Here is a 24,420-nt window from a genome sequence, read left to right as displayed (position 1 = left end):
CAGAGCCGCCCAATCCTTTCTCCGGCCGTCGTTCCCACCCGCCAGCGCCAGCCAGACTGATTCCGAGAGTCGTTTTCGTCGCTCTGCCTCTCTCGGACTCATGGGGCGTCCCGTACGGGTGCGAGAGAGACAGAGCGACCAAAACGACTCTCGGCATCAGTCTGCTGCAGCTGCACCGGCGGAGTGAGTTCCAAGTTTTGGAGCGCCGTGCCGTACTCGCCGTTCAGGCGGGCCGCGCGGCCTGGGCCCCTCGGCGGGCCAGGAGTCGAACAACGAGGAGAGGTCGCATTCAGGCCCGGCTGGAGCCGCTGGAGTGGGTGCCGACCCTCTGGACAATGGCGGGCCCCGCCACCAGCATGCTGAAGAGCGGCCGCCAGCCCGCGGACGCCCTCTACTCTGGAGGCACTTGGCTCCAGGAGCCCAGACTCCAGGGGCCACAAGACTCCAGGGGCCACAAGACTCCCAGGGGCCAAAAGGGGCCAAGACCCCCGGGGGCCCCAAAGGGGCCCAGACTCCCAGGGGCCAAGACTCCAGGGGCCCAAAAGACCCCCAGGGGCCCAAAAGACCCCCAGGGGCCCAAAAGACTCCAGGGGCCCAAAAGACCCCCAGGGAATCACACCCAGACTCCAGGGGCCCAGACTCCAGGGACCCAGACTCCAGGGGCCCAGACTCCAGGGGCCCAGACTCCAGGGGCCCAGACTCCAGGGGCCCAGACTCCAGGGGCCCAGACTCCAGGGGCCCAGACTCCAGGGGCCCAGACTCCAGGGGCCCAGACTCCAGGGGCCCAGACTCCAGGGGCCCAGACTCCAGGGGCCCAAAAGACCCCCAGGGAATCCACCCAGACCCCCAGGGAATCCACCCAGACTCCAGGGGGACCAACAAGACCCCCAGGGGCCACAAGACACCAGGGGCCAAAAGACTCCAGGCACCACTCCAGCATCTAGACTCCAAGTTCCGAAGCCATCCCACCCAGAGCCAACCCGCCGCCGCCAGAGCGGCGCCGCACAGTGCAACAGCGTGCCACACAGCACGCAGCCGAATAGCAATGCGGCGCCAAAGTGAACTGCAATGCGGCGGCAGATCGGCGGCAGATTGGCGTCGTGCGCTTTGCCGCTCTGCCGGCGCCCTGCCGATGGGAACCGAGCCGCCCCTAATTGCCGGGCCGCGATCTGCACACTGATTCCGAGAGTCGCTTTCGTCGGTCTCTCAGCGCACTGTGGCTTTCCGAAAACGGGTCAGAGAAAACAGGGCAACAAAAAATTGGCAGTCCGCTCCCCCAAGGTCAAAGGCAGGTCGCCAGCTAGTCGATTACAGCAGGGGAACGCACGTTTGGGAAAGGAGCGGAAAAACAGTTAAAAACCCCACTTGGAAAACGCGCGCCGTTTGTGAAAAAGGAATCAAAGAGGGTTTAAACGATCCGTCGTGGCGTGGTTTCTTCTTAAATCCCCGTGGTATCCCCATGGTAAGACACGAAGGTGCCCCGTCTAGGGAATTTTGTACGTCGTAAAAATTGGTGGCCACTTTTGCCCTGTGTGTGTGGTGGCCGTCATTGTTGGCCGCGTGGTGTTGTGGGGCCTCGTGGTGGTCCGCGTGGCAATGAATATTTCGAAGTGGGGTCCGTGTAGTGCACGGGGGCCGTCTTGTTGCCGTCTTTTTTGGTTCGTCATAGTGTTTCCCCCATTTTTTCTGTAGTACGTTCCCACGCGCCTTTGGGGGTACTGCGTAAAACAGCCCACCAAAATTATGCACCCCATTTTGGCGGGGGGGTCCAAAATTCCCCTTCATTTTTCCGGGAAAGGACTAGACTGTTTTGGAGTCGTCTACACGTCTTCTTTCAAACATAAATATTGACGTAGACTTTTACAGTCGCTGTACACGATTTTCGAGAGTTACGTACCCCTCGGTCGCTTTCGTCGCCCTGTCTCTCTCGCACTCGTGGGGCGTTCCGCACAGGTGCGAGAGAGACAGGGCGAACGAACAAGACTCTCGGAATCAGTCCGCTGCGACGCGCGAAGGCAGAGACGGCACCGCGTCGCCACGCTCACGACGATGACGAGCACGGCGGCAGAGCGCAGCGTGCAGCAACCGCACGGAAAAAAAATATTTCGCTACTTCAGCGAAACTGCGTTTGCTAGACTCAAGTTTGCTGAAGTGGCGAAAATAAACGCTGACACGAGGATAAATAACGCTAGTTTAGCGAACCCCAGTTAGCTGATGTGGCAATCACATTTTGCCTACCAATGAGCGAATTTATTTGCTAAACGAACAAACAGCATGTCGAAAGTGGGCGCAGGACACAAGTGCGAACCTCTGGCTGATGCGAGGAGAATGTCATGGTAGCCTGGAGGTAAAGCGTGCGTCTGGTATTGAAAAGATCACGGGTTCAAATCCAACCGAGGTTGGATATTTGCGAAGCTGAGCGTCACCAGGTATCATACGGTGCACATCCGTTGGGCTGGACCAACGTCAAACAGCAAGTATGTTGACGCTGGATCAGCCAGCGATACGCGTTTTGCTAGATTAGGGGCAAAGATTGTTCGCTATTTCAGCGAAACCAAAGTCGCTAACACATTTCCTATCCAACATTCCGTATCTGCCCCAGCGTTCATGAATCGCAATCCCAGCAATATTTGTTTGCTATTCCAGCGAATATTTGTTTGGCGAACAAAAGTTCGCTGTTTCAGCGAATTTGCCCCTTGTCTCAAATCTAGAAGGCCAAAATTCGCTGAGTCAGCGATTTTCTCGCTGAATCAGCGAATTTCTTTTTTTCCGTGCGGAGCGGAAAAACAGTTGCACGCCACCGGGACGACGCGCGCCGTCGCGACCCACGGCAAAGCTCCGCCCAATGGCCTACAAGCACGCCGGCCTGGTTAAGATCCGTCGTGGCGGTGGTTGTCTTCATGGTAGTAATCACCGTGGTGTTAGTCGTCATCGTAATGAAAGTCAAGGTGGTCGACGTCGTGGATGTGGCCGTCGTGGATGTGGTGGCCATCGTGGTGGTGGTGGCCGTCGTGGTGGTGGTGGCCGTCGTGGTGGTGGTGGCCGTCGTGGTGGTGGTGGCCGTCGTGGTGGTGGCCGTCGTGGTGGTGGTGGACGTCGAAGTGGTGGTGGCCGTCGTGGTGGTGGTGGCCGTCGTGGTGGTGGTCGTCGTGGTGGTGGTGGCCGTCGTGGTGGTCGTCATAGTGCTGGCCGTCCTGATGGTGGTCGTGGTGGCCGTCGTGGTAGTGGCCGTTCCCCGGCGGCCGTCCCGATGCCGGTCGCGCTGCGTGAGGACGACCGCTGCCACGACCGGCCACCATAATTATGCACTCCATTTTGGCGAGGCGCGGCCCGGCCTTCGCCAAGGCTGAATTCCCCCCTTCATATTTATACGCAGGCAAGGACCTACCGCAGGCAGCCCGGGACGGGGCATACCCCCTTCCCCCGCCCCCTCCTGGACCCCGTCTTCGTTCTCATCATCATACGCCGCCGCCACCATGCCGCCACTGCCGCTGCTTCACGTCTCGGCAAGCCGCCCCCGCCCCCTTCCCTCCCCTTCACCCGCACTGTGAATGTATGTGTATTTGTATATGTCTCTGTGGGAGGGAGAGGGGGACGGGGGGGGGGAGAGAGAGAGAGAGGGGGGGGGAAGAGGGGCGCCTCCTGTCAACGCCGGAACATCGCAGCTAATAAGAATACCACTGCAGACGCGGCGGCCGGTCCAGACGGAGACGGTGGTGTAGGGGAGGGGGACGGAGGGGGGCGACAGGGGGGAGGGTGACCGAAGGAGGCGATCGGGGTTAGGGGCGGGGGCGGGATGGGGGGAGGTTATCCGGGCAAGGAGGGGCGCGCGGGTTCATCGGGGAAAAGTAGGGGGGATGGGGATGGAGATTCCAGAGCGAGGCTTCATTTTGGCGCGGCGGTCGTCTGGCCGGAGCAGTTCAATACTTCTTCGGACGACTCACAGCGGCGGTCTGGAGCGCCGGGCACTTGGAAGCCGCCGAGAGAGAGAGAGAGAGAGAGAGAGAGAGAGAGAGAGAGAGAGAGAGAGAGAGAGAGAGAGAGAGAGAGAGAGAGAGAGAGAGAGAGAGAGAGAGAGAAAGAGAGAGAGAGAGAAAGAGAGAGAGAGTATTCCGTAAGCCCTCCTACCCTCCGTCGCTCGTCACTCTGGCGCGGCGCGCGCACAGTGGGCCAGAACATCGGTGCCGGCTGCCAAAAACTCTCGACGCGTTTTGACTCCAGAATTGCCAAGCAGGATTCGAGCCAAGCGTGTGACCCCACCAATGGATTCGTCGTTCGAAGAGCAATCCATTGATGGGGTCACACGTTGGGTTCTAGTCCCAGTTAGCGACTCTGGAGCTCGAAACGTGTCTAGAGTTTTGGCCACCTATACCGGTCTTCTGGGGCCTACTGTGGCGCGGTCGTGCAGTTACAGTATTACCCCCCCCCCACACACACACACACCCACACACACACACACACACACCGCAACGGCGGGGCCCTCCCTACGTCGGCAACCCTCCTTCCCAGCATCGGGATGAGATGCACGCGCACGGGACGCAAGGAGGCGCTCCAATTTATTTATCGTGCCCTTGTCGGGCTCATTGTTTCGGCCGGAGACGAGTCTGCTGCAAAACAACAACACGGGGCCAGCAACAACAGCCAGACGGGCAGGAAAGGGGAAACAAGGGGGAAGGGGGTCGCAGAACGCAGAGATGCCGGCCGGGCTACCCCATGCCGACCGTCATCCCATATCCTCATCAGACATCCCTCATCGAGACCGTCATCCAGACCGTCATCCAGACCGTCATCCAGACCGTCATCCAGGCCGTCATCCAGACCGTCATCCAGACCGTCATCCAGACCGTCATCCAGACCGTCATCCAGACCGTCATCCAGACCGTCATCCAGACCGTCATCCAGACCGTCATCCAGACCGTCATCCAGACCGTCATCCAGACCGTCATCCAGACCGTCATCCAGACCGTCATGAGGCCAGAGAAAACAATTCAGACGAGGCTGTAGTGCTCTCGGAGGCCTTTCCTCGGCGGGTCACGGTCACCAGGAAAGTCCCACTCCCCATCCCCGACCCCTGAAACTCATTCATTGATAATTCACCGCGGCATTCCTAAAAAAGAGGCGCTCCTCTCCGGCAAAACGCTGTGGGGCGGCAGCGCTCCGCCGGCCCCTCAAAACTCGCACCGTTCAAAATTAATGAAGGGCTGAATGGACGATCGGCGCGGCCCACTGTAAGGCCCACTGCACAGTGGTCCGGAAGACCGGTGACGGCGGTCAAAATCCCGGACGCGTTGTGAGCTCCCGAGTCGCGAAATGAGACTCGAACCGAACGTGTGACCCCACCAATGGATTGCTCTCCGTACGAGGGATCCATTGGTGGGGTCACACGTCCGGTACAAGTCCCATTTGGCGACTCTGGAGCTCAAAACGCGTCCGAGATTTTGGCCCCTCCATCGGCCTTCTGGCCCACTGTAAGGCAGCGCTTCCGCCATGGAGCGCGTTGCGCCGTCAATGGCGCGCCGGATGCGGCCGATAAAGGGGATATGTTTACTCTGCGGGACTGGATGCCGAGGAGGAGAGTCGATTTTCGTCGCTCCGTCTCTCTCGCACTCGTGGGGCGTGCCGTATGGGAGCGAGAGAGACGGAGCGACGAGTCTGTTCTGCGGGACGCGGCGGGCGCGCGCGGGGGATAAGAATAAATCCCAGCTTATGTTGACTCGACCCTCGACTCGCGGGCTTCCTTCCCCTCCCTCCCCCTCCCGGCAGGCACCCGGATCCTTCCTCCTGGGGTCTATCCACTTAAGCGAAACGCGTCAGGACGTCAGTCAGTCAGGCAGTCAGTCAGTCAGTCAGTCGATCGGCCCGCCTACTTAAAACAGCCGTAAAAATCGTTCCAAAAGGACTGACATGGGTCCTCAAGTACTTTTTACATTCAAGCATTATGATTCTGTGACAATTTCGTTAAAACGGTGTTTTGTAGTAGCGCTTTTGTGAGTCAACCTAACCTAACCCATGCTAACAACAAAACATCGCTTTTTAACCAAAATTTTCACAGAATTATAATGCTTGAACGTCAAAATGTACTTTGAGGACCCTGTCAGCCTTTTGGAACGATTTTAAGACGTTTTAAGGAGGCGTCTGGTTGACTCGGCGCTGACTGACGGTAACTGACTACTCCACGCGTTTCGCTTAAGAGGATAGACCCGTGCAATCAGCCTCCGCGGCGGTTGGAGAAGCGAAACCTGAAGAGCGGTGAGCGGTAATTTTGTCAAGCAGAAATCCTATTCGCAGTTTTCGGAGCTACGCGGTAGGTCAAGAGTCTCACAGCGTCTCAGAGATACGGCCTGGCTGGATTATCTTGCTCTTTCTAGTGCGTGAGTGCGAGCAAAGGCAGATCCAGAATCGGCAGGGAGGGGCAAAGTAGCGATTGACAGGCCACTTGCAAAGCAATTGCCATATGGCATTTGCACGTGTTGCTTTTTGTCAAAATTTCAGGCGGCATTCTTGGACCAAAGGTGACCAGGGGTAAGAAGGGGTAAGCTGCCCGGTCTCTCAGCATGCATCTCGGTTGCGCAGACCTATCTTCCATATGACCTTAAAGAGGGGGGGGGGGGACCTTGCTGCTCTGACACATCAGCAAAGGGAGGAGAGTTCAACGCAAGCGATCAGCGAATTCGGAATCGTTCCCGCCGAGCGTGCCGAGTCTCGGTGACACGGAGAGATAATAGACGCGCCCCGTCGACACGGTGCAAATGTCGCCGCGGCGGGGAGTCGAACCCGGGAACCCAGGGCCGCGCCCAGGGCGCGTGCTGTGCGGAACAAAAGCCGCCTTTGCGGGGACGCGGCGCGCGGTGGCGGTGACCAGCAGCCCGTCCTCGTCGCCACACAGTAAATGTCTTACGGTGAACGGCTGCACCAACATATTATGGTGGAGATTTTCTCCATAATACCAACAAAATTCGTCAAAATATCTATAAGGTACAGTGAATTCTCAATGGTATGTTACGAAGTCAGCTGCACCACCATAATATGGAACATTTTCACCATAATATGGAGAATCTTCACTGCACAACATTTAGAGTGCACCCTCGTCCGGCAGACCTTACTCATTCCAGCAGACTGATTCCGAGAGTCGTTTTCGTCGCTCTGTCTCTCTCGCACCTACACGGGACGCCCTTGGTGATCAGTCCGCAGATGCGGATTGGGGGTAAGGGGAAGGGGAAGGGGGGGGGGGGGGGGGCAACGCCGCCTGAAAGGTGGGTAAACCGCCGCACTTTGCCCCTGTAAGTACTCAACTTCTGCTACTTCGCCACACTGTTTTGAACCGTCTCTGGATCCGCCCTTGACTGGTCCCTCCGCATTGAATTCCGGTGCTGTCCTCCTCGCACCCTTCCTTAGAGCCCCAGAGTGCGACAGAGATAGGGCGACGAAACGGCTCTGCCGAATCGCTCGGCAGGCGAAATCGGTACGAGAAAACGCGAAGGGGCTTTGTATTGCAGGTCGCGTGTTTTCAGACAAACATTCGAAAATTGGATTCGGAAAGAAAACTTTGGCCCTCCTTCGGGGAGAGCCGAGAGCGAGAGATAACGCCACTGCATCCTCGCCTGCCGTTAGATACCGACCGGTGCTCTCTCGCACTCATGGAGCAGCCCGTAGGGGTGCGAGAGAGACAGAGCGACGAGTTGCTGCTCGAAAAATCAGAACTGCTGCCGATACAGTGGCTTCGGAGAGTCGCTTTCGTTGCTCTGTCTCTCTCGCACTCATGGGACGTCCCGTGCGAGAGAGAGGGATAGAGAGGGAGGGGGGAGAGGGGGAGAGGGGGAGAGGGGGAGAGGGAGAGAGGGAGAGAGAGGGAGAGAGGGAGAGGGAGAGAGGGAGAGAGGAGAGGGAGAGAGAGAGGAGGAGAGAGAGGAGGAGAGAGAGAGAGAGAGAGAGAGAGAGAGAGAGAGAGAGAGAGAGAGAGTGTCCGGCGCGACAAGCACCGCGTCGCGCCCTCACCGCGCGTGCGGTGCACTGTAGACCCAGCGGAAAACTAACATCTCATGACATGGAGTGGCGGGGGTGGGCGGCGAGGAGGCGGGTGGGCGGGGGTGGCGGAGTGCGGGGGTGGGCCGTGGGGAGGCGAGGTGCGCGCCAAGGGTGGGTCGGGTCGGGGCAGCAGGCCGTTTCCGAGCGCCGCTTCGTCGCTCCGTCTCCCTCGCACCCCCACGGACCGCCCCATGAGTGCGAGAGAGACAGCGCGACGAAAGCGCTGTTCGGAGTCGCCGTGCTGCAGGAGGGCGTCGCGGCGCGTCGCGGTGCAGCGAGGCCGGTCCCCGCGGCAGGCAGCACACTGTTCTCGTCGCTCTGTCTCTCTCGCACTCATGGGGCGGCCCGTGGGGGTGCGAGGGAGGCAGAGCGACGAGAGCGACTCTCGGAATCAGCCTGCAGGGTGGGCAGGGGCGCGGGGCGCGCGGCGAGGGTCGGCGGGGAGGTCAAACGAAGAGAGAAATAGGAAGTAGCCGAGGGAGGGAGGCGAGGGGTGTGGCACTATGGCAGCGCGGGTGAATGTGGAATACTACGCGCCGCCGTGGCCTGGCGTGGCGTGGCGTGGCGTGGCGTGGCGGTGCGGGGGCGTCGCCGGCGGCACGTCCATCCATCCAGAGGCACTCTGATTTACGCCCCGCGGCGCACAATCCGTCCGATTCCGAGCCGTGTTTCGTCGCTCTGTCTCTCTCGCACCCCCGCGGTACGCCCACCGAGAGCGAGAGAGACAGCGCGACAGGCCGCGAGTGGATGCCCGGCCCGTCCATTCGCGTGTCGCCGAGCTGCTAAAACGCGCACCGTCTGGGAGTCGAACCCGGGCCGGGCTGCAGGCTGATTCCGAGCACTGCTTGTCGCTCTGTCTCTCTCGCACCCTTGTGGCACGCCCCATGAGTGCGAGGGAGACAGAGCGACGAGAGCAGTGCTCGGAATCAGTCTGCTGTCTCTCTCGCACCCCCACGGGACGCCCCTCGAGTGCGAGAGAGACAGAGGGACGGGGCTCAGCCCGGAGTGCGTGCCCGTCCCTTTCAACGCGCGCCGTCGGGGCGTGAGGGATTCGAACCCGGGTCGGGAGGCTCGGGAGGGATTCCCCAGCGCGGCGTGACTAACCGCGGCTGGGATGCATCAAGAGCGCGAACGCAGCAACGCAGCGCGCGGAGGGCACAGTCGCTCCGTCGCTCTGTCTCTCTCGCACTCACGGGGCTCTGCGCGAGGGTGCGAGAGAGACAGCGACAACCCGCTCTTGTGAATCGTTAGCAGAGGGGCCGTCACCCGGAATCCTACAGCCCTGTGTTGCGCGGCCGAGGGAGAACTCTAAGTACAGCTGACAGCAGACTGATTCCGAGAGGCAGTTCAGTCGCTCTGTCTCTCTCACACCAACAAGAGCCGGCCCGAGAGTGCGAGAGAGACAGAGCGACGAAAGCGACCACCCTCAGAATCTGTCTGTTGGCTCCATAACTGGCTAGCAGCCCGCCTTTAGAGGGCAGCCAAACAAACCACAGTTACAGGTTATAAACCTTTCGAAACCCAAATTGATCACACACATATACGCATCAACACCCTGTACGTCCAGTGAACACCACAAAGAAAATAGAAAGATATGTAACACGAAACTTGGCCACTTTCAAACCTGTGCTGCAAAACGTTGTTGTGCACAAGACGCATACTTTCAGGTGTTTACAGGCCTGACAGGGTTCGCATACTCACTATCTACCAAATTGGCACAGCCAAAAGAAAAAGATAAAGGCAAAATAACAAAACATTAGAAGCAACAATTGAATGCAGCTCGCCTTGTGACACACAGAGATAAGGAGACACCTCAACGGAGGACATCAGTCACACTCATCGTTACAAATAGACAGGGATTAAGCACATGAATGAGGTGATCGAGATCCCTACAGAAAGCAACGGTAATAACTAGGCGGCACCAAACCTGCCCTCAAGTGAGCAGCATGCGCAAGACTTTGCGAACACTGAATATGTTCTGTCTGGACCACTTCCACAGCGGAAGTTTCCCCAAGCCTGCCAGTGTCCTGGAAGGTGTTGAACACGCAGCCGGCGGGGGCGTGCCCCCCCTCCCTGCACCGCCCCTGCTGGACCGCTGCCGCTGCAGCCCCTGGAGGCCCTGGAGCTGGCGGCTCCGCAACCTACCACTGTGCTCGGTGAAGATGTTGTTGCCCTGGAGCCGGCCGTCCTTGGCGGGCCGCGGCTTGCTCCGCACGCTCCTGGTGGTCAGGTTGCCGAGGTTGGGGAGGTTGGCGTGGCCGAGGCTGAGGCCGTGGCCGGCGGGGTTGCCGGGGTTGCCAGGCACGGTGCGCTCCTTGGCGTGCTGAGCGCCCATGTCGCGGATCTGCCGAACCTAACCGAGCCGAGGCACTGTGAGGCCCAGGCAGCCCAGCCCCGCCGAGGCCGACAACGACAACACTTCACTCGCGGTTTTCGCACATTGGGCCTTCACGCGCGCCGCTGCGCCGCGCCACGCTGCGCCAGCGGAAGCCCAAGTCCGGGGCCGCAGTCCGCCAGTCACTCGGCGGCCGCGCGACACTATTTACACCGAGAAACACGCCAAAACCGATGATCAATATCCATAGGTTACTCTCTTGTCGCCGCCATCTTTGACATTTCAACGTCGATTTTCTGTTTCGCCGCTTCGCCGCTCGGCACACAGAGGCCGCCACCGACCGGGGCGGCGCGAGTCCACCCCGCCGTGACCGCAGCGGTTAACGCGGGGTTTTCAGAAAACCAGACAATCTGCGTGATTTGAACAGATAAAAATTAAGAAAAGAGTGTCTCTCTCTTAACATGATAACAATTATCACTCCCTACGCAAGACAAGCAAAAAGTATCAAGGGTCCTTAGAATCGATCTACCTGTCGATACATCGAGTCCTCTGCCCGTTTGTCCGCCGCCGTTTGTGTTGCAAATTCAAAATTTGTTTTTCCGGCTCTCGATTTGAAGTGAACTCCTACACTTTCCACTCAACTTACCTGTCGACGTGTTGTTTGATTTTGGTATGCCTCTGTTGTTTTCAATTATCTTTCATACATTCCTATGCCTGGTTAATATTGTTTTTGCCGCGCTCTGCGTTGTTTACACTACTCTAACCTCATTCATTGATTAATCTATATTTGTGAAGAAGAACTGAAGTTCATGTTGAACTGGTCATTCAATTTAATTTTTTATAAGCCCACCTTTTCAATACATTATTTGCCTCAACATCATTTACTTTACATATTCCTTTGACTAAACAGATTTGTCTTTGTGTGAGCATTCAGACAACTCATTCGTTCATTCCTCTTATTTTTTGTACAGGATTAGATTTAAAATATCTACAATATGGCTGGGGCTGAAGACGAAGAAGATGATTTTCCTGCTACGCAACCAGTCATGTCTGTGCTACTCTCAGGTATGCGTTTTCACAGAGCTTTTATCCCTACCGAATTGAGTGACTTGTCATGTATGGTTTTGTGTTTTCTTTATAAATTCAAGTTTGAAATATTTTTCTCTTTTCTCCTTCTATCTATGCCTTGCAGGTGTTGTTGCATATGTGGAGGTAAGATCCGGCCATGACAATCGGTCCAAAGGAGTAAAAGCTCACATGAGAAGTCTGGGTGCAACTATAGAGGAAACTCTGAATCGAAATGTAAGTAAAAACATCTGACTGTACTTTCTAAAAATTGTTTCATAGGCCCACTATCTTTTGCTTTGCATCTTTTTTAGGTGACTCATGTAGTTTTTAATGAAGGACTGCCCTCTACATACAAGAAAGCCAAGAAGTTCAAATGTCACCTTGTGTCGGTGCTGTGGATTGAAGCCTGCAAAGAAGCTTTAGCCAAAGTTTCTGAGGCAGGTTACCCACCTATTGGTCAACAAATTTATGAAAATCCTGACTCTTTAAAAAATTTCAAGGTAATCTCACTACTGTATTTACATTTATTTCCTGTTTTTGATTATCAAGAGACATTATTTTTCACAATTGAAATAAAAATTTTCAGAAAATGAAATCAATGCAGCCAGATTCTGATGATGATGCAGTTGAAATGAAGACTAAGCGAAGGCTGAAGAGAATGGCTCAATGCCAACGCAAAAAGAGACTTGCCACTGTACCTGATGCCTCTGAAGAATCGGGTGAGGATGGAACCAAGGTAAGAATCTTTTCATTTCATTTTATCATTAAATATGACTAGCATCTGTGCTTGCTGAAGGCTGCCAAATGTGTCTTATCTCTCTCTCTGTTTCTTTTTCCTATTACAGAAAACAAGTCCACCTAAAGTACAGAAGCAGCCTAGAAATAAAGCAAGCAAGAAGGGCACAAGGTCCAAAGGCACTCAGAATAAACCAGCCCTTCAAGAAATCACCCCAGATGTTGTTAATAAAACTGCCGCTTCTGAAGCATTAGGAGGAACTCATACTGCAGAGGCAAGAACAACTGAAAATGTGGAATCGTTGTTTGCAGCTCATGGATCCAAGGGCTGCTCAACTTTGCCTGAAAATAAGGCTGGGCATTCAGGAAAATCCTCAACGAAGTCAAAAAAACTTCTAGACAACACACCCATCACCCGAAGAGAGTTCATTGAAGGCTTAAATGACATATGCCTCTCATTACCGAATGAAAGTGACAAGGACAAAAGTGATGTTTCACCGTGGAGGAAAGGAGTTGGACCTCCACCCGTTAAAATTAGAAGGAAGAACCCTCCGGCCAACAAAGTTTCTCCCAGAAGAAGTCCTCGCAATGCATCAGATTCTTCAGACTGTTTCTTGTTTCCTGCAGTTCCAGCAAGGAAAAGTCCCCGTCATGTCACTGGCATTGTCAAGATCTCAAAGAAGGCACAGGACCAGACTGCGCAGAAACCATCTACCTGTACCTCGGCAAGTGTTGCCCTTCTCCGGAAAAAGATGCCTGCTCCACCATCATCTCCTGGAGACGACTTCCTCCTGCTGTCTCAGGAACCAGGAGATATGCCCAGCATTGATGAAATGGCAAAAATGCGGAGGGGCTCTGTGAGAGCTGGAGATGAGCGTATAACACTTTCTCAGGTTATTAGATCTTACAATGCGGTTGCTCAAGAGGGTCCCGAAAGTGAAGCCTCAACCTCATCAAGTCCAAAGAGTGCAAGCCTGGTATCAGACAATAATCTCGTCAAGGAGAGATTAAATAGTCGAAGGGCAATGGAAGACAGTGTTGTAGTGGATGTAGAGGATGATGCTGATGCTGCATGTGATACAGAAGTAAGGTACTGTACCAGTAGATGCTCCTCTGAAGCAGGATCCACGGTGTCTTCAACAAGTACTAGAGTGCTGATCAATGGGAACCCATCGTCACAAGTGGGATGCTCCTCCAGCTATCTACCAAGCTCTGGCACAGTGGAAGATGATGAAAAGGTTTGTGCTGCAGAGGAACCTGAAAGGGAGCCGTCACCAATTTTTGTCATCAAAAAGTCAAAGTTTAGGAGGCCCCTAAAGAAGCAACTAAATGCACCTAAACAGAGTAGTGAGCACAATGGCATGGACAAGGATGCTTCTAGTTCTTTAGGGGAAAGGAGACCGTCTTTAAACCCTATAGACTATATTAATAAGCTACTCTTACCCAAATTTACGCCTGTGGATAAAACTCCTGGCAATGGTCACATGGGTAATGTGATTGTGGAAGAAACTCCAGAACTTGGTTCCAATTCAAATTCTAAGCCTGAGTTTCATTGTGTTATCCCACCTACTCCTGTTGAAAATCAAGAACCTGTTGCTTCAATGAACCAGTCCTTGACCAGTTCAGTGATATCTTGGGTAAAGAAAAGCTGCAGGGTCCCTTTGTTTTCATCACACTCCAAGAAAGCTATGACAACATCTACCATTCAAAATAGAAATCAAAATCCGTCCAAAGAGGTTTCTTCCCAAGACAGTACTGCCACTATTTACTACTCCTTTTCTAAAGAGACTGAAAACGCTCCTGAAGAAACAGAAAACCCGTTGGCTGACCCAACTGCATTAGTCAGGTCTTCGCCCATTTCTTCAAAGAAGTCCAACTCTCCACTGAGGTTAAATCAACTTTCAGCCCCTAGTTTGAATGGTGGTGAAAAATCTGCAAATGAAAATTCACCTAATGATGTCAACATGTGTCTGGAAAAACAGCGGTCGCCTCGCAAGTCAATCCGCAAGAAAAGTGAAACATCACCTGCTATATCCAAACGAGGAGAAAATTTAAAGGACCAAGCAGTGCAGGATGGTTTACAGAAAGGGCTGAAAAGTAAAGCATCATCACTTGATAAAATGACAAAATTGCTTAAACCAAGAGCAAAAGTTGTTGTCACTGTTGTCAAGAATGATGAAGGTGTGTCTAACTCTGCATCTAGAGCAGAAACTGACACTGCCACATCAACTCCAGTCATACTGATAAACAAAGCTCAGGAAGCCCACTTCAGTTCAGGATATGAAACTTCAAACTCTATAGGGAGTAATACGGACACTGAAACAGATAAGAATCGAACAAACACGAGTACTGGAGCATCAGGCAAGAGGAAAAAAATCACAGACTTTCTTTCTCCAATTGTTGGACCACCTAAGAAGAGAAGTGATGTCTATGATAGTGAATCACCAGCTAGTCGAGATACAGACAGAAGCACTGACACAGCTATTTCTCAAAGACGAGTTGGAAGGAAGAGGGTTCAAAGTGTTCCAGACAAGAGCAGCAAAAAGCCTAAAATGAATAATTCTGAGTCAGACAGCACTTCTGGGAGCAGAAGAACCCGTGCTAGTAGAGTAGATGGGAATAACAAATTGACTGAATCACGATCTGACTTATCTACTGACAGCACAAAATCATCTGGAAGAAAATCATCAGAAGAAGCAAGAAAACGTATGGCTGTAAGTCTCACGAGGAACTACAAAAGCAATGCCCTGAAAGTAATTGTGTGCACCTTCCTGACAGCAAGGTAGGTCTCATTAAATCTACTAAATTGCTTAATGTTAAGCTCAAATTGTGCATTAATCGTTTTTATTTTGATGTACAACTATTTTGCAGTGAACAAAATGGCATTGATGTTGCGGGAACAAAATTAGGCGGCTGGAAATTAGAAGAGAAGGTAACACCTCGCACAACACATGTCATCAACAGTGGCCCAAAACGGACTTTAAACATGCTGAAGGGACTCTCTAGAGGCTGTTGGCTAGTGGACCAGCAATGGGTAAGTGCCTGGAAAGAAAACAAAACAATATCACCCATTTTATTAATTTTTGTGGAAACTGATATTTTCTGTGGAAAATTTCTCCTTAGATGCTCGATTCTGGTAAAGCTGGCACTTGGCTGGATGAAGAAAAATATGAGCTCACCAAGTTTTCCCCAGGAGTGAGAGTATGTATAGGAAAATTTATTCACTGTTATTTTTGTAATTTGGGTTGTTGCTAATTTTCTCTTATGTTTGCAGCTCTGTCGCATGAAGCGCCAAGCAGTTGGTAAAGATTACAAGCACAATCTGTTTGCAAAAAGTGGGCCTATATATGTTTCGCCAAAGTGTGATGGACCACCAGCAAAGGATATTCGTGAACTTCTGGAGCTCTGCGGGGCAGACCTCAAAACATCGAAGCAAGATGCAAAAATAGTTGTGGGTGGTGAGCCGAGTCCCAAAGGCACTGTCAATTGTGTTAACCCACGTTGGGTTCTAGATTCCATAACTCGGAACAAGGTTTTACCAATAAATGGCTCAGATTATCAAATAAAGTAAACTGTTTGTTCGTATGTATAATGGCTTAAAGTACTAGCAAGTTGAGACCAAAACTTAGGAAGTATTTTAGAATTTTACAAGTTGGATAGCCTTTTTAATGAAATTAATTTTAGTGTTGTTATGATTGTTACTGTACATATCCACAATTTATTTTAAATTCGTTTGTTCCCATTCACTAATTTAATGCTTGCCAATGCAATATTTTTACATGATTGATAAAGCTGTTATGGCATAGTTATTATGGCATAGTTATTATGCACAGTGCTGTCATCTTGTTCAGTAACTGCTATGAAGAATCTTCTAAGATACAGTGCCAAGGTTTGCTGTTCTACAAGACAGGTTGTTTGATTTACTCTGCTCTTTTGTAGGGAATATGTTTGAAGAAAATAAAAAGAGCCCAAAATATTTTGTTTGCGTGGTTTTGTAAATAAAATTTCATTGGAGGGATAGTCCATGTCCTATTTTAATGTACCCATAGTGAATACTAATATACTTTTTTACAATAATACTCAAGAATTCTTTGACTCAACATTCTTATCAAAATTCTCTCAGAATTATTTTATGCTCTCTCAAAAGCACTTCAATACAAGTTGCTTCCTCTTTTTATGCACACGGTTGCAGCAACAGCGGCCCTGGGTGGCACTAGACTACAGCCCACTAAACGAGGACCCACACTAGGCAGGGTAAGCAAGGAAGGCCATAGTCCAGGTGTCGGTTGGCTTAGCTAGAATAGCGAATCTTGATGATTTTCATCTTCTGTGAACAGGGCTGTTTTGGTGATTTTATATACTATATTTAAAAAGAAACCACCAAAATGTGGTGATTCTTAATTTTGTTTAAAAGTAAGATTTGATTATAGAGTGTTCAGGGAAAGCCCTGAATTCCCTAGTTAGTATGTGGCAGAAGAATTTAATTACTACATTTTGACCATACAAAGTACCAACATAATTGGTAATCTTACACCAGGATTAACGCACCCAGTATGCAGAAACTCAGCTGCACGTAAAATAGTTTCAACTATGAGACAACTTCACTCATTTCACTGCGGCTTTTTCATGGACTCTTTGGTGGCCTTAGTATCATTCCTTTTTCTTTTTGAAGGCACTTGATTTGGTAGTCTCTGAAATAAAAATATTTGGTAATCAAAGAAAGCAAAACTAACAACCCAGTAAATTGTGCAATCCAGAAAAATAAATAGCACGCACTTCAATACTATTGGCTGGTTTAATTTAATAGCCTCCTCTTTCAAACGTGCCATCTGATCCTTCCGCTCTTCGCATTCATTCTCCATCAATCTTCCTCTTCTTTTGGTGTCTTTTCTGGTGGCTGCATGAGCCGTTTCTAGCAAAAAACTGGAATCATTAGAGTATGTGGCACGAAGGTAGGCATCCCATCGGTCACAGACTCTTCACCACATCAGAATTCAACTAGCAACACCGGAATTTCCAATTCCACACCAAGTGAAAAGTGTCAAAGACCATTGGACACCGGACATCTGTTTCTCAGACCCATGTCAACGTTCCATATCAATGTCAGACAAATCTGAGGTGGTCGACTATTTTTGTCGAAAAAAAAGCTAAGGCTATACATCATGATTTTTTAACGTTTTGGGCTGAACCTTATAATGGTCAAAATTTGAGCATGTTGTGATGGGGCACTCCATAATGACTCCTGACACTATTTCGAGGGCCATTTCGGCTCTTGACAGTGTCCTTACAGGCTCGACCCGTAAGGGCTTCGCCTGGAGCTAGTCATGGAGCCAGTACCCCTTCGGTGCAGAGCAGGGAGGCGCCGGTCGGGTAGGCAACCCAAATGACGCCCACGCTTTGCTGCGCCTTTTGCTTCAAATGTGCCTCTGAATCGGGGCCAGATTAAGAGGCACGTGTCATCTACTTCAGGATCAACTGATCCCGATGTTTACGCGTTAATTTCTCTTTCGCGTAGCGCAAAGGTTCGACTTGTCAGGGGCGCACTCTCATAAAGAATCTTGTTTCTTCGGCGTTGGTTTGATTTTTCTTTCAATTGGGGGTTTATGGAGGATCTTTAGGCCTTTTCATCTTTCTCGTGGATACTTTCAAGCGACGTGTGTCAAACGATTCATTTTCTATTTACGCGCCTGACGTTAAATAGTGTTTCCCAGTTGGTCCCCATATTTTGATCCACGCTTTCAAGCATAGAACTACTCTATAAAGCATGGACAAAAAGGGTGGCCCATTCCTTGAAATGTGGACTTAAGAATTCCATGCTTTGCAGTATGGATCGTTCCGGATCGTTCACTTACAAAGCAGTGACAGTGAGGCTAAGTGAGGCGGGGCCGGCATGGAGCGCCTGTGAGGCGGGCCACCAGCCCGTCTTGCCACACAGCGGCGTAGAGAGGGTGGCCTACCCTGCCCGCCACAGGCGTTAGATCCCTACAGGTGGAGTCCCAGACTGTTAGACTGCCCTTCACACTCTGGAACCTCAATTTAACTTAAGCACGCACTACATAGAGTGAACCACAAAGCACGCACTCCTTTGCTGCATGCCTGGCAAACACTTCATGTTGTGCGTGCAGCACTCTTAGAGTCAGAATCGAATGGGCTGCCAACAGCACAGGCGTCTTCATCTAGTGTGGTATGATTCTTTGCTTGACACTGCTGTGAAACTTTCGCGTGGTTGTGGAACATACGCAATGAGCAGATTAAAAACGTTTTTAAAGCAATTTTATTTACATAATTTGCTCCGTAAAAATAGTCAACAACACTGTTACATGATAAAACAGAAACATCATCAATGAACACTCAACAACAATGAAAACTTCAACAATAACGTGTGTCCAAGGGACACAGTGTAACAATCATACTATTTTCTTGCGGGTGTTATGTTGTAACATTAATTATGTAACACAAAACGTTAACATTTTACACTCATTAAATTACTTCGTATCTTTCAGAGCTTAATCTAAAGAAAAAATTGAATACTGATTTTTTTGATTTGTTAGTTTTGAAGATTTTTTTTGTACAAAACATCACATGAAGTCGTACATTAAAATCGTGTGGCAAATCTGCTACGGATCACGCAAAACAAAAAACAACACGCAGGATCGAACGAAAGTGTGTGCTCCAGAGGTAATACATTCTTACGTAGTCAGTCTAGGATTCTCTGAAGGGATTATCCACACTCGATCCTTATTCGCTTTCATTCCAGTGCGTTCTATGAGCTAAGAATGCAGACCCGAACCACTGACCACAGGTACCAAAACTCTTTCAAGTTGTTGCTCTGTTGATTTTTCTTAGTGCGAGAAGGGCTCTGGCTTCTCAAAATCACGTGGCCAAAGGATAAATATTACGCGCAACAGTTTGATTCGATATGGCGATGAGGAACGAAATGGACCAAAAAGTAAAGAACGCGTAAATTCATTGCAAGAGCACACGGGGAGGTAGGAAGTTGCATCGATGCGGCATTTTTATAAAGTGAAGTACGACAAGTGAGGTGGCACATCACAAACCCTCACAGCCATTCGACTGCTAGCGGGGTGGGCAGGGGACGGGTGAGGGCTGGAAAAATCAAAACCCGCCAAAAAGAAAAAGAGAGTTCGTGATGTTCTACCCCAACCGCATCAACTGTGCTTGCTGCTCTTCACTTTGTAAAACTACCCTTAGATGCTCAGATGAGTTTCCTCCAGCCACCTCAGGACGTTTCACTCAGTCCAGTCGCATTTCATAGCGGGTTGGCAAGTTCTAACATCAGTGCACGTCAGAGGCAGGCGTAGCGACGCGTCGCAGTTTTAGGTGCGGATACATAGGGGGCAGGGTTTTTTTGCAACCCACTGGCAACTGGATAACCGCCTGGAAGATAGGTAAGGTAAAGTCATTACTTCTCCCCTTTTGAGTCAGCAGGCAAAAAGTACTCCCCCACCCCCAAAAGACCTCCTCTGGATCCGCCACTGTCCAGTCTGCTCATTCAACCACCACAACGGTTTCTCAGTCCAATCTGGTGCCGCCGGTAGGTGCACTAGTAGTAGCCGCCGTGGTGTTCCTCCTTGGGCACCCACACGCTCTTCCACTCGGGCTTCCACACCTTCTTCCACTCCACGACCTCCTCCTCCTTCCAGGCGGGCACCTTCTCCTTGACCCAGTCGTCCTTCCACTCCTTGACCTTCTTGGGGATCCACACTTGCTTCTTCTGCGTCTTCCACACCTGGATCTTCTCCGTCTTCCACTCGAGCTTCTTCTCCTTGACCCAGATCTGCTTCTTCTCGGTGCGCCACACCTGGACCTTGTCCTCCTTCCAGGCCTCCTTCTTCTCCTTGACCCAGGCCTGCTTCTTCTCCGTCTTCCAGATCTTCTTCCAGGACGCCTTCCAGGTCAGCTTCTTCTTCCAGACGCCCTTGGGCTTCTTCCAGCCGTGGCCGTGCTCGTCCCAGCCGTGGCTCTCCTCCTCCACCCAGACCTTCTCCCAGACCGGCACCCAGACCTTCTTCCAGGCGGGGACCTTGACCTCCTTCCAGATGGGCACCTCCACCTCCTTCCAGTAGGGCGTCTTGACCGTCTTCCAGTCCGGCACCTTGAACTCCTTCCAGGCGGGGGACTTGATCTCCTTCCAGACGGGCTTGGCGATCGTCTTCCACTCGGGCACCTTCTCCTCCTTCCAGGCGGGCACCTTGACCTCCTTCCAGACGGGCACCTGGATCTTCTTCCACTCCGTCTTCCAGATCTTCTTCTTCACCTTCTTGGTCACCTTCTTCCAGTCGGGCTTCCAGACGAGCTTCTTTTTCAGCTCGCCCTTGGGTGCGTGGTGCTCCTCGACGGGCGGCCCGTAGCTGGGCGCGGGGGCGCCGTAGCTAGGTGCCGGGGCGCCGTAGCTAGGCGCCGGGGCGCCGTAGCTGGGCGCGGGGGCACCGTAGCCGCCGGAGGGTGTTGCCGGGACGCCGTAGCTAACTGAAGGGGTTTCCGGGGCGCCGTAGCTCACTGAAGGGGTCTCTGGAGCGCCGTAGCTGACCGAAGGGGTTTCCGGGACGCCGTAGCCGCCGGACGGGATCGAGGGGGCACCGTAGCTGCTGGAGGGCAGCGAGGGGGCGCCATAGCTGCTCGAGGGTAGCGAGGGGGCACCGTAGCTGCTGGAGGGCGCGGCCGGGGAGCCGTAGCTCGTGGAGGGCAGCGAGGGGGCACCGTACGACGCGGACGGACCGCCGAGGCCGCCGTCCCTCGCCTGGGCGATCGCTAGCTGCGCGTTGAGGCTGCCGAAGGAAAGCAAGAGGGCGATCAGTGGAAGCCAGGGGCGGATTTCAAGGGAGCAACAGGCCTTTTTTGCCCGTTGACTCGAAAAGTCTCACGAAAGACGAATACCACTTCTACAAAGAATTTTGTGCAAACTTATTATGGAGCCACGCATTTCCTTCGTAATGTGAAGCTTACAAAGATAAGCCGAAAAAAAGATTCGTGATTTTTTGATGTCATATGACTGCGACTTAACGAGGTCCCAGACCAAAATAACACATCACGTCACGTTCAAACGAGTGAGACAAAGACAAAAGTGTTCAAACGAACGTTCCAACGATTGTGACGTCACTTTCCGGCTTCCCAGTGTGCCCAATGGGCCGAGGCGACCCCGCGGAGACGGCTCGCCTGGCTCGCCGGAGGATCCTTTGATTGGCCGCGCGTTCCCACATTTCACCGCCGCTTTGTTGCGACTGGTTTTACGGCCGGCAACGCCGAAGGGTCATCCGCGGCCGTCGCCAGTGGGCCAAAGCACCAACGAGGGAGACGGTCAAACGTCCAGAAGTTTTGGCGCTCCAGAGTCGCGAGGGCACCGAACCGACTTGTGTCTGACGCGACACGGCATCGCACTGTCGCACGAGGATCCACTGTATTCAACAGCGGTTCGAGCATTCACCAATTTGGCGATCTGATCTCAAAACGGCGTCAGATTGCACGCCGAAAAACCGGTCTCCGCCACTGTCGCCGTCGGTGCCGCGCAAGGCGACCAAAGAGAGAGACGGCGAACGTCAGAAGTTTTGGCGCGCTGACGACGAGCGGCAGCAGACTCCCCCTTTTTCGGGTCATTTGAACGCCCGACACGGCATCGCATCGACGCACAGTGGGCCAGAAGAGACCAGTGGAGGCGGTCAAACTCCCGACGCGTTTGAGCTCGAGTCGCTATTCGATTTTCAGTGGCCAGAAGACCGGTGGACGCGGTCAAACTCCCGGACGCGTCTTGAGCTCCAGAGTCGCTAAACTGAACTCGAACCGAACGTGTGACCCCACCAATGGATTGCTCTCCGAACGACGAATCCATTGGTGGGGTCACGTTCGGTTCGGGGCCCGTTTAGCGACTCTGGAGCTCAAAACGCGTCTAGAGTTTTGGCCGCCTGCGCCGGTCTTCCGGGCCGCTGCGCGCGGTGCGCGTCCGAAACGATACTCACTCTTTTCTGCTCCTTGTTTGCGGCGACGAGGTGACGTCCGGAGTCCCTGCGGCCAGCAGGAGGAGGACCCCCAGAAGCTGCAACACAGTGCACCAGATGAGTCGAAAGCACGAGACTTTTTGCAAGGGCGCTCGCACAGACACGGTAACAGATACACGGACACGAGACACGCTATACAAATACTCTCTCTCCCCTTCTGTCCGTCTCTGTCCACCCCATTCATTCATTCATTCATTCATTCATTCATTCATTCATTCATTCATTCATTCATTCATTCATTCATTCATTCATTCATTCATTCATTCATTTGCATTTACACTCAGACAATAACCGCACAACTTGAAATCCTCTTAGAACTGAATTCGCCTGCCTTGACCGAGGGGTGGTCATCAAGCCCTTTTGGGTCTCTAGCCCTTTGGTGTCGCCTTTTGGTCTAGCTGAGTCGCTTCACCGCGGGTCCTTCCTGTTCCTCGCATTAGCGGTGAACCGGCGGCGCTGCAAACGACGACACAACGCCAGAACCAGACAACGGGGCGTAGCGTGGCCGGGCGGGGCGAGGCGGGGCGAGGCGTGGCGTGGCGGGGCGGGGCGTGGCGGGGCCAGGCGGCCCCGTCGGGGATACGGGCCCTGGCCGTGCCCGGCATGGCGCAAAGTGCCGGTGCCGTGGCACTCCGTGCAGACTGATTCCGAGGGTCGTTTTGGCGCTCTGTCTCTCTCGCACTCAGGGGCGTCCGGGGCCTGCGAGAGAGACAGGGCACGAAACGACCCTCGGAATCAGTCTCCACTGGGGCATCTCATCCGCCGGGGACGGAAGAGGGGAACCAGTGGCGGATCCAGAGCCGGCCCGAGGGAGGGGCAAAGTAGAGGCACTCTCTGCCTTCTTGCAGGGCAAGGTGTGGCGTCTTCTCCCTTTCAGGCGGCTATCTAGGGGCCAGGGGGGATCAATTGTCGTTTGCCCTCCCCCTCCCCCCTCCCCCTCCCCCCTCTCCCTCTCCCCTCCCCCTCCCCCTCCCCCCCCCCCCCCCCCCCTCCCCCCTCCCCTTGGGGATCATTTGCAAGCCTTACTAGAGGGCAACGCGGGCCACGCCGCCAAAGCTCCTCTGCCTTTGGACTTCCTTTGTTGTCCTCTCCTTCCCCTTCATCACCATTTCACTGAGAAAATTTGTAGCGACTTTATGACAAAATCGGGAATGGCATTTTCATCAACAAGCCCCTATACTTATTGCACGGGCGTGACAAAAATTTCATCAACTGGTGATGACATTCTTGTGAGAAAAATTAGATTTGTGATGACATGCCACCCCAAAAAATGCTAAATTAACATATCCCACCCCCCCATGTTAATAAAGGGAAGGGGGAGTCCCTCAGCATACCCAAAAGAAACCCGTAGAAAACAAGAAAAGAAAACCCTCTGAAAATGTGCAAAAAGCTCCTTGTTGCCACGTGCGTTAAAGTCTCCACCTACTCAAGGCGCAGAAGCACGCGTCAGTTCCACCAGTGTATCCTTCCCTCCTCCTTGTATGCAGCCTTTATGCCTTGTCTGCCCTTTCCCGTCCGAAGTGCATTTCAGCGGACCGCTCGTCTGCTGCCCGAGACACTCATCGCTGAATTAGCCTCTCCTTTCTCGTCTCTCTCTCTCTCTCTCTCTCTCTCTCTCTCTCTCTCTCTCTCTCTCTCTCTCTCTCTCTTTTCTCCCCCCTCTCTCTCTCTCTCTCTTTTTCCCCCCCCCTCTTCTTTCTTCGGGGCCTTTAGAGAGATGGTCCAGCCGGGACTGTTCCAATCTTTTCGCACGTCCCTTCGCTAGCTACAGCGTAGAAGGTTTCCAACCCTGGCCCCGCACCCCCTGGCAGGCCACAAAGGGCATGACGTGCAACAGGCTATCATGCCATTTCTAAATGCATGGGGGAGAATTTCCAGTCTAGTCTTCAATTCAAGTTTTCAAGCGTGACTTTCCACATTGGTTTTACCAGTGCAGTGTGCAACCGATTTAATCACACTAATTACACGAGGCGGCAGTGCGCCCTTAAAACCTTACGAAGTATTTTGAGCATACATAGTGCAAACTAATTTACTTTGTTAAACAAAGAAATGGTTCGTAAATTACGAAGTATTTTCTTTGTAACCTTATGCATGCTCAAAAACCTTTGCTATTACAAGCTGCTTATTTCTCAGTGGTGCCAGTGGGGGGCAGGGGGTCAGACCCCCCCCCCCTTTTTTCCCCAACGCCCCTAAGTAGGCAAATTGCGCACTTTCCCTGGGGCAAAAAAAAGGCCGACCCCCCCC

The 24,420-nt window shown here is 52.6% G+C and overlaps 3 protein-coding genes across 3 annotated transcripts in view; 2 read left to right on the top strand and 1 right to left on the bottom strand.

Annotated features, from left to right (window-relative positions):
- The first annotated feature begins 335 nt into the window (after window positions 1–335).
- LOC117640453 (basic proline-rich protein-like) lies at window positions 336–944 on the top strand. Its single transcript, XM_034376955.1, has one exon. It carries the CDS (start codon window positions 336–338, stop codon window positions 942–944), a length of 609 nt encoding a protein of 202 aa, XP_034232846.1.
- Window positions 945–10,729: 9,785 nt separating this feature from the next.
- LOC117640018 (serine-rich adhesin for platelets-like) lies at window positions 10,730–16,183 on the top strand. Its single transcript, XM_034376196.1, has 9 exons — window positions 10,730–11,030; window positions 11,332–11,425; window positions 11,553–11,662; window positions 11,740–11,928; window positions 12,015–12,164; window positions 12,274–14,945; window positions 15,035–15,197; window positions 15,287–15,364; window positions 15,438–16,183. The coding sequence occupies exons 2-9, from the start codon at window positions 11,356–11,358 to the stop codon at window positions 15,732–15,734; spliced, it is 3,729 nt and encodes a 1,242-aa protein (XP_034232087.1). The 5' UTR covers window positions 10,730–11,030; window positions 11,332–11,355; the 3' UTR covers window positions 15,735–16,183.
- A 2,239-nt stretch (window positions 16,184–18,422) lies between these two features.
- LOC117640020 (golgin subfamily A member 6-like protein 22) overlaps window positions 18,423–24,420 on the bottom strand; it is a 125,357-nt gene continuing 119,359 nt past the window's right edge. The window contains exons 2-3 of the mRNA XM_034376198.1: window positions 22,138–22,214; window positions 18,423–20,952 (exon numbers count right to left, since the gene is read on the bottom strand). Of these exons, the coding sequence (XP_034232089.1) occupies window positions 19,728–20,952; window positions 22,138–22,214 (1,302 nt within the window). The 3' untranslated portion in view covers window positions 18,423–19,727. The remainder of the gene's footprint in view (window positions 20,953–22,137; window positions 22,215–24,420) is intronic.

Source organism: Thrips palmi, unplaced genomic scaffold (genome assembly GCF_012932325.1).
Source record: "Thrips palmi isolate BJ-2018 unplaced genomic scaffold, TpBJ-2018v1 HiC_scaffold_12, whole genome shotgun sequence".
Classification (NCBI taxonomy): Eukaryota; Metazoa; Arthropoda; class Insecta; order Thysanoptera; family Thripidae; genus Thrips; species Thrips palmi.
This window is presented reverse-complemented; position numbering and strand designations above follow the sequence as displayed.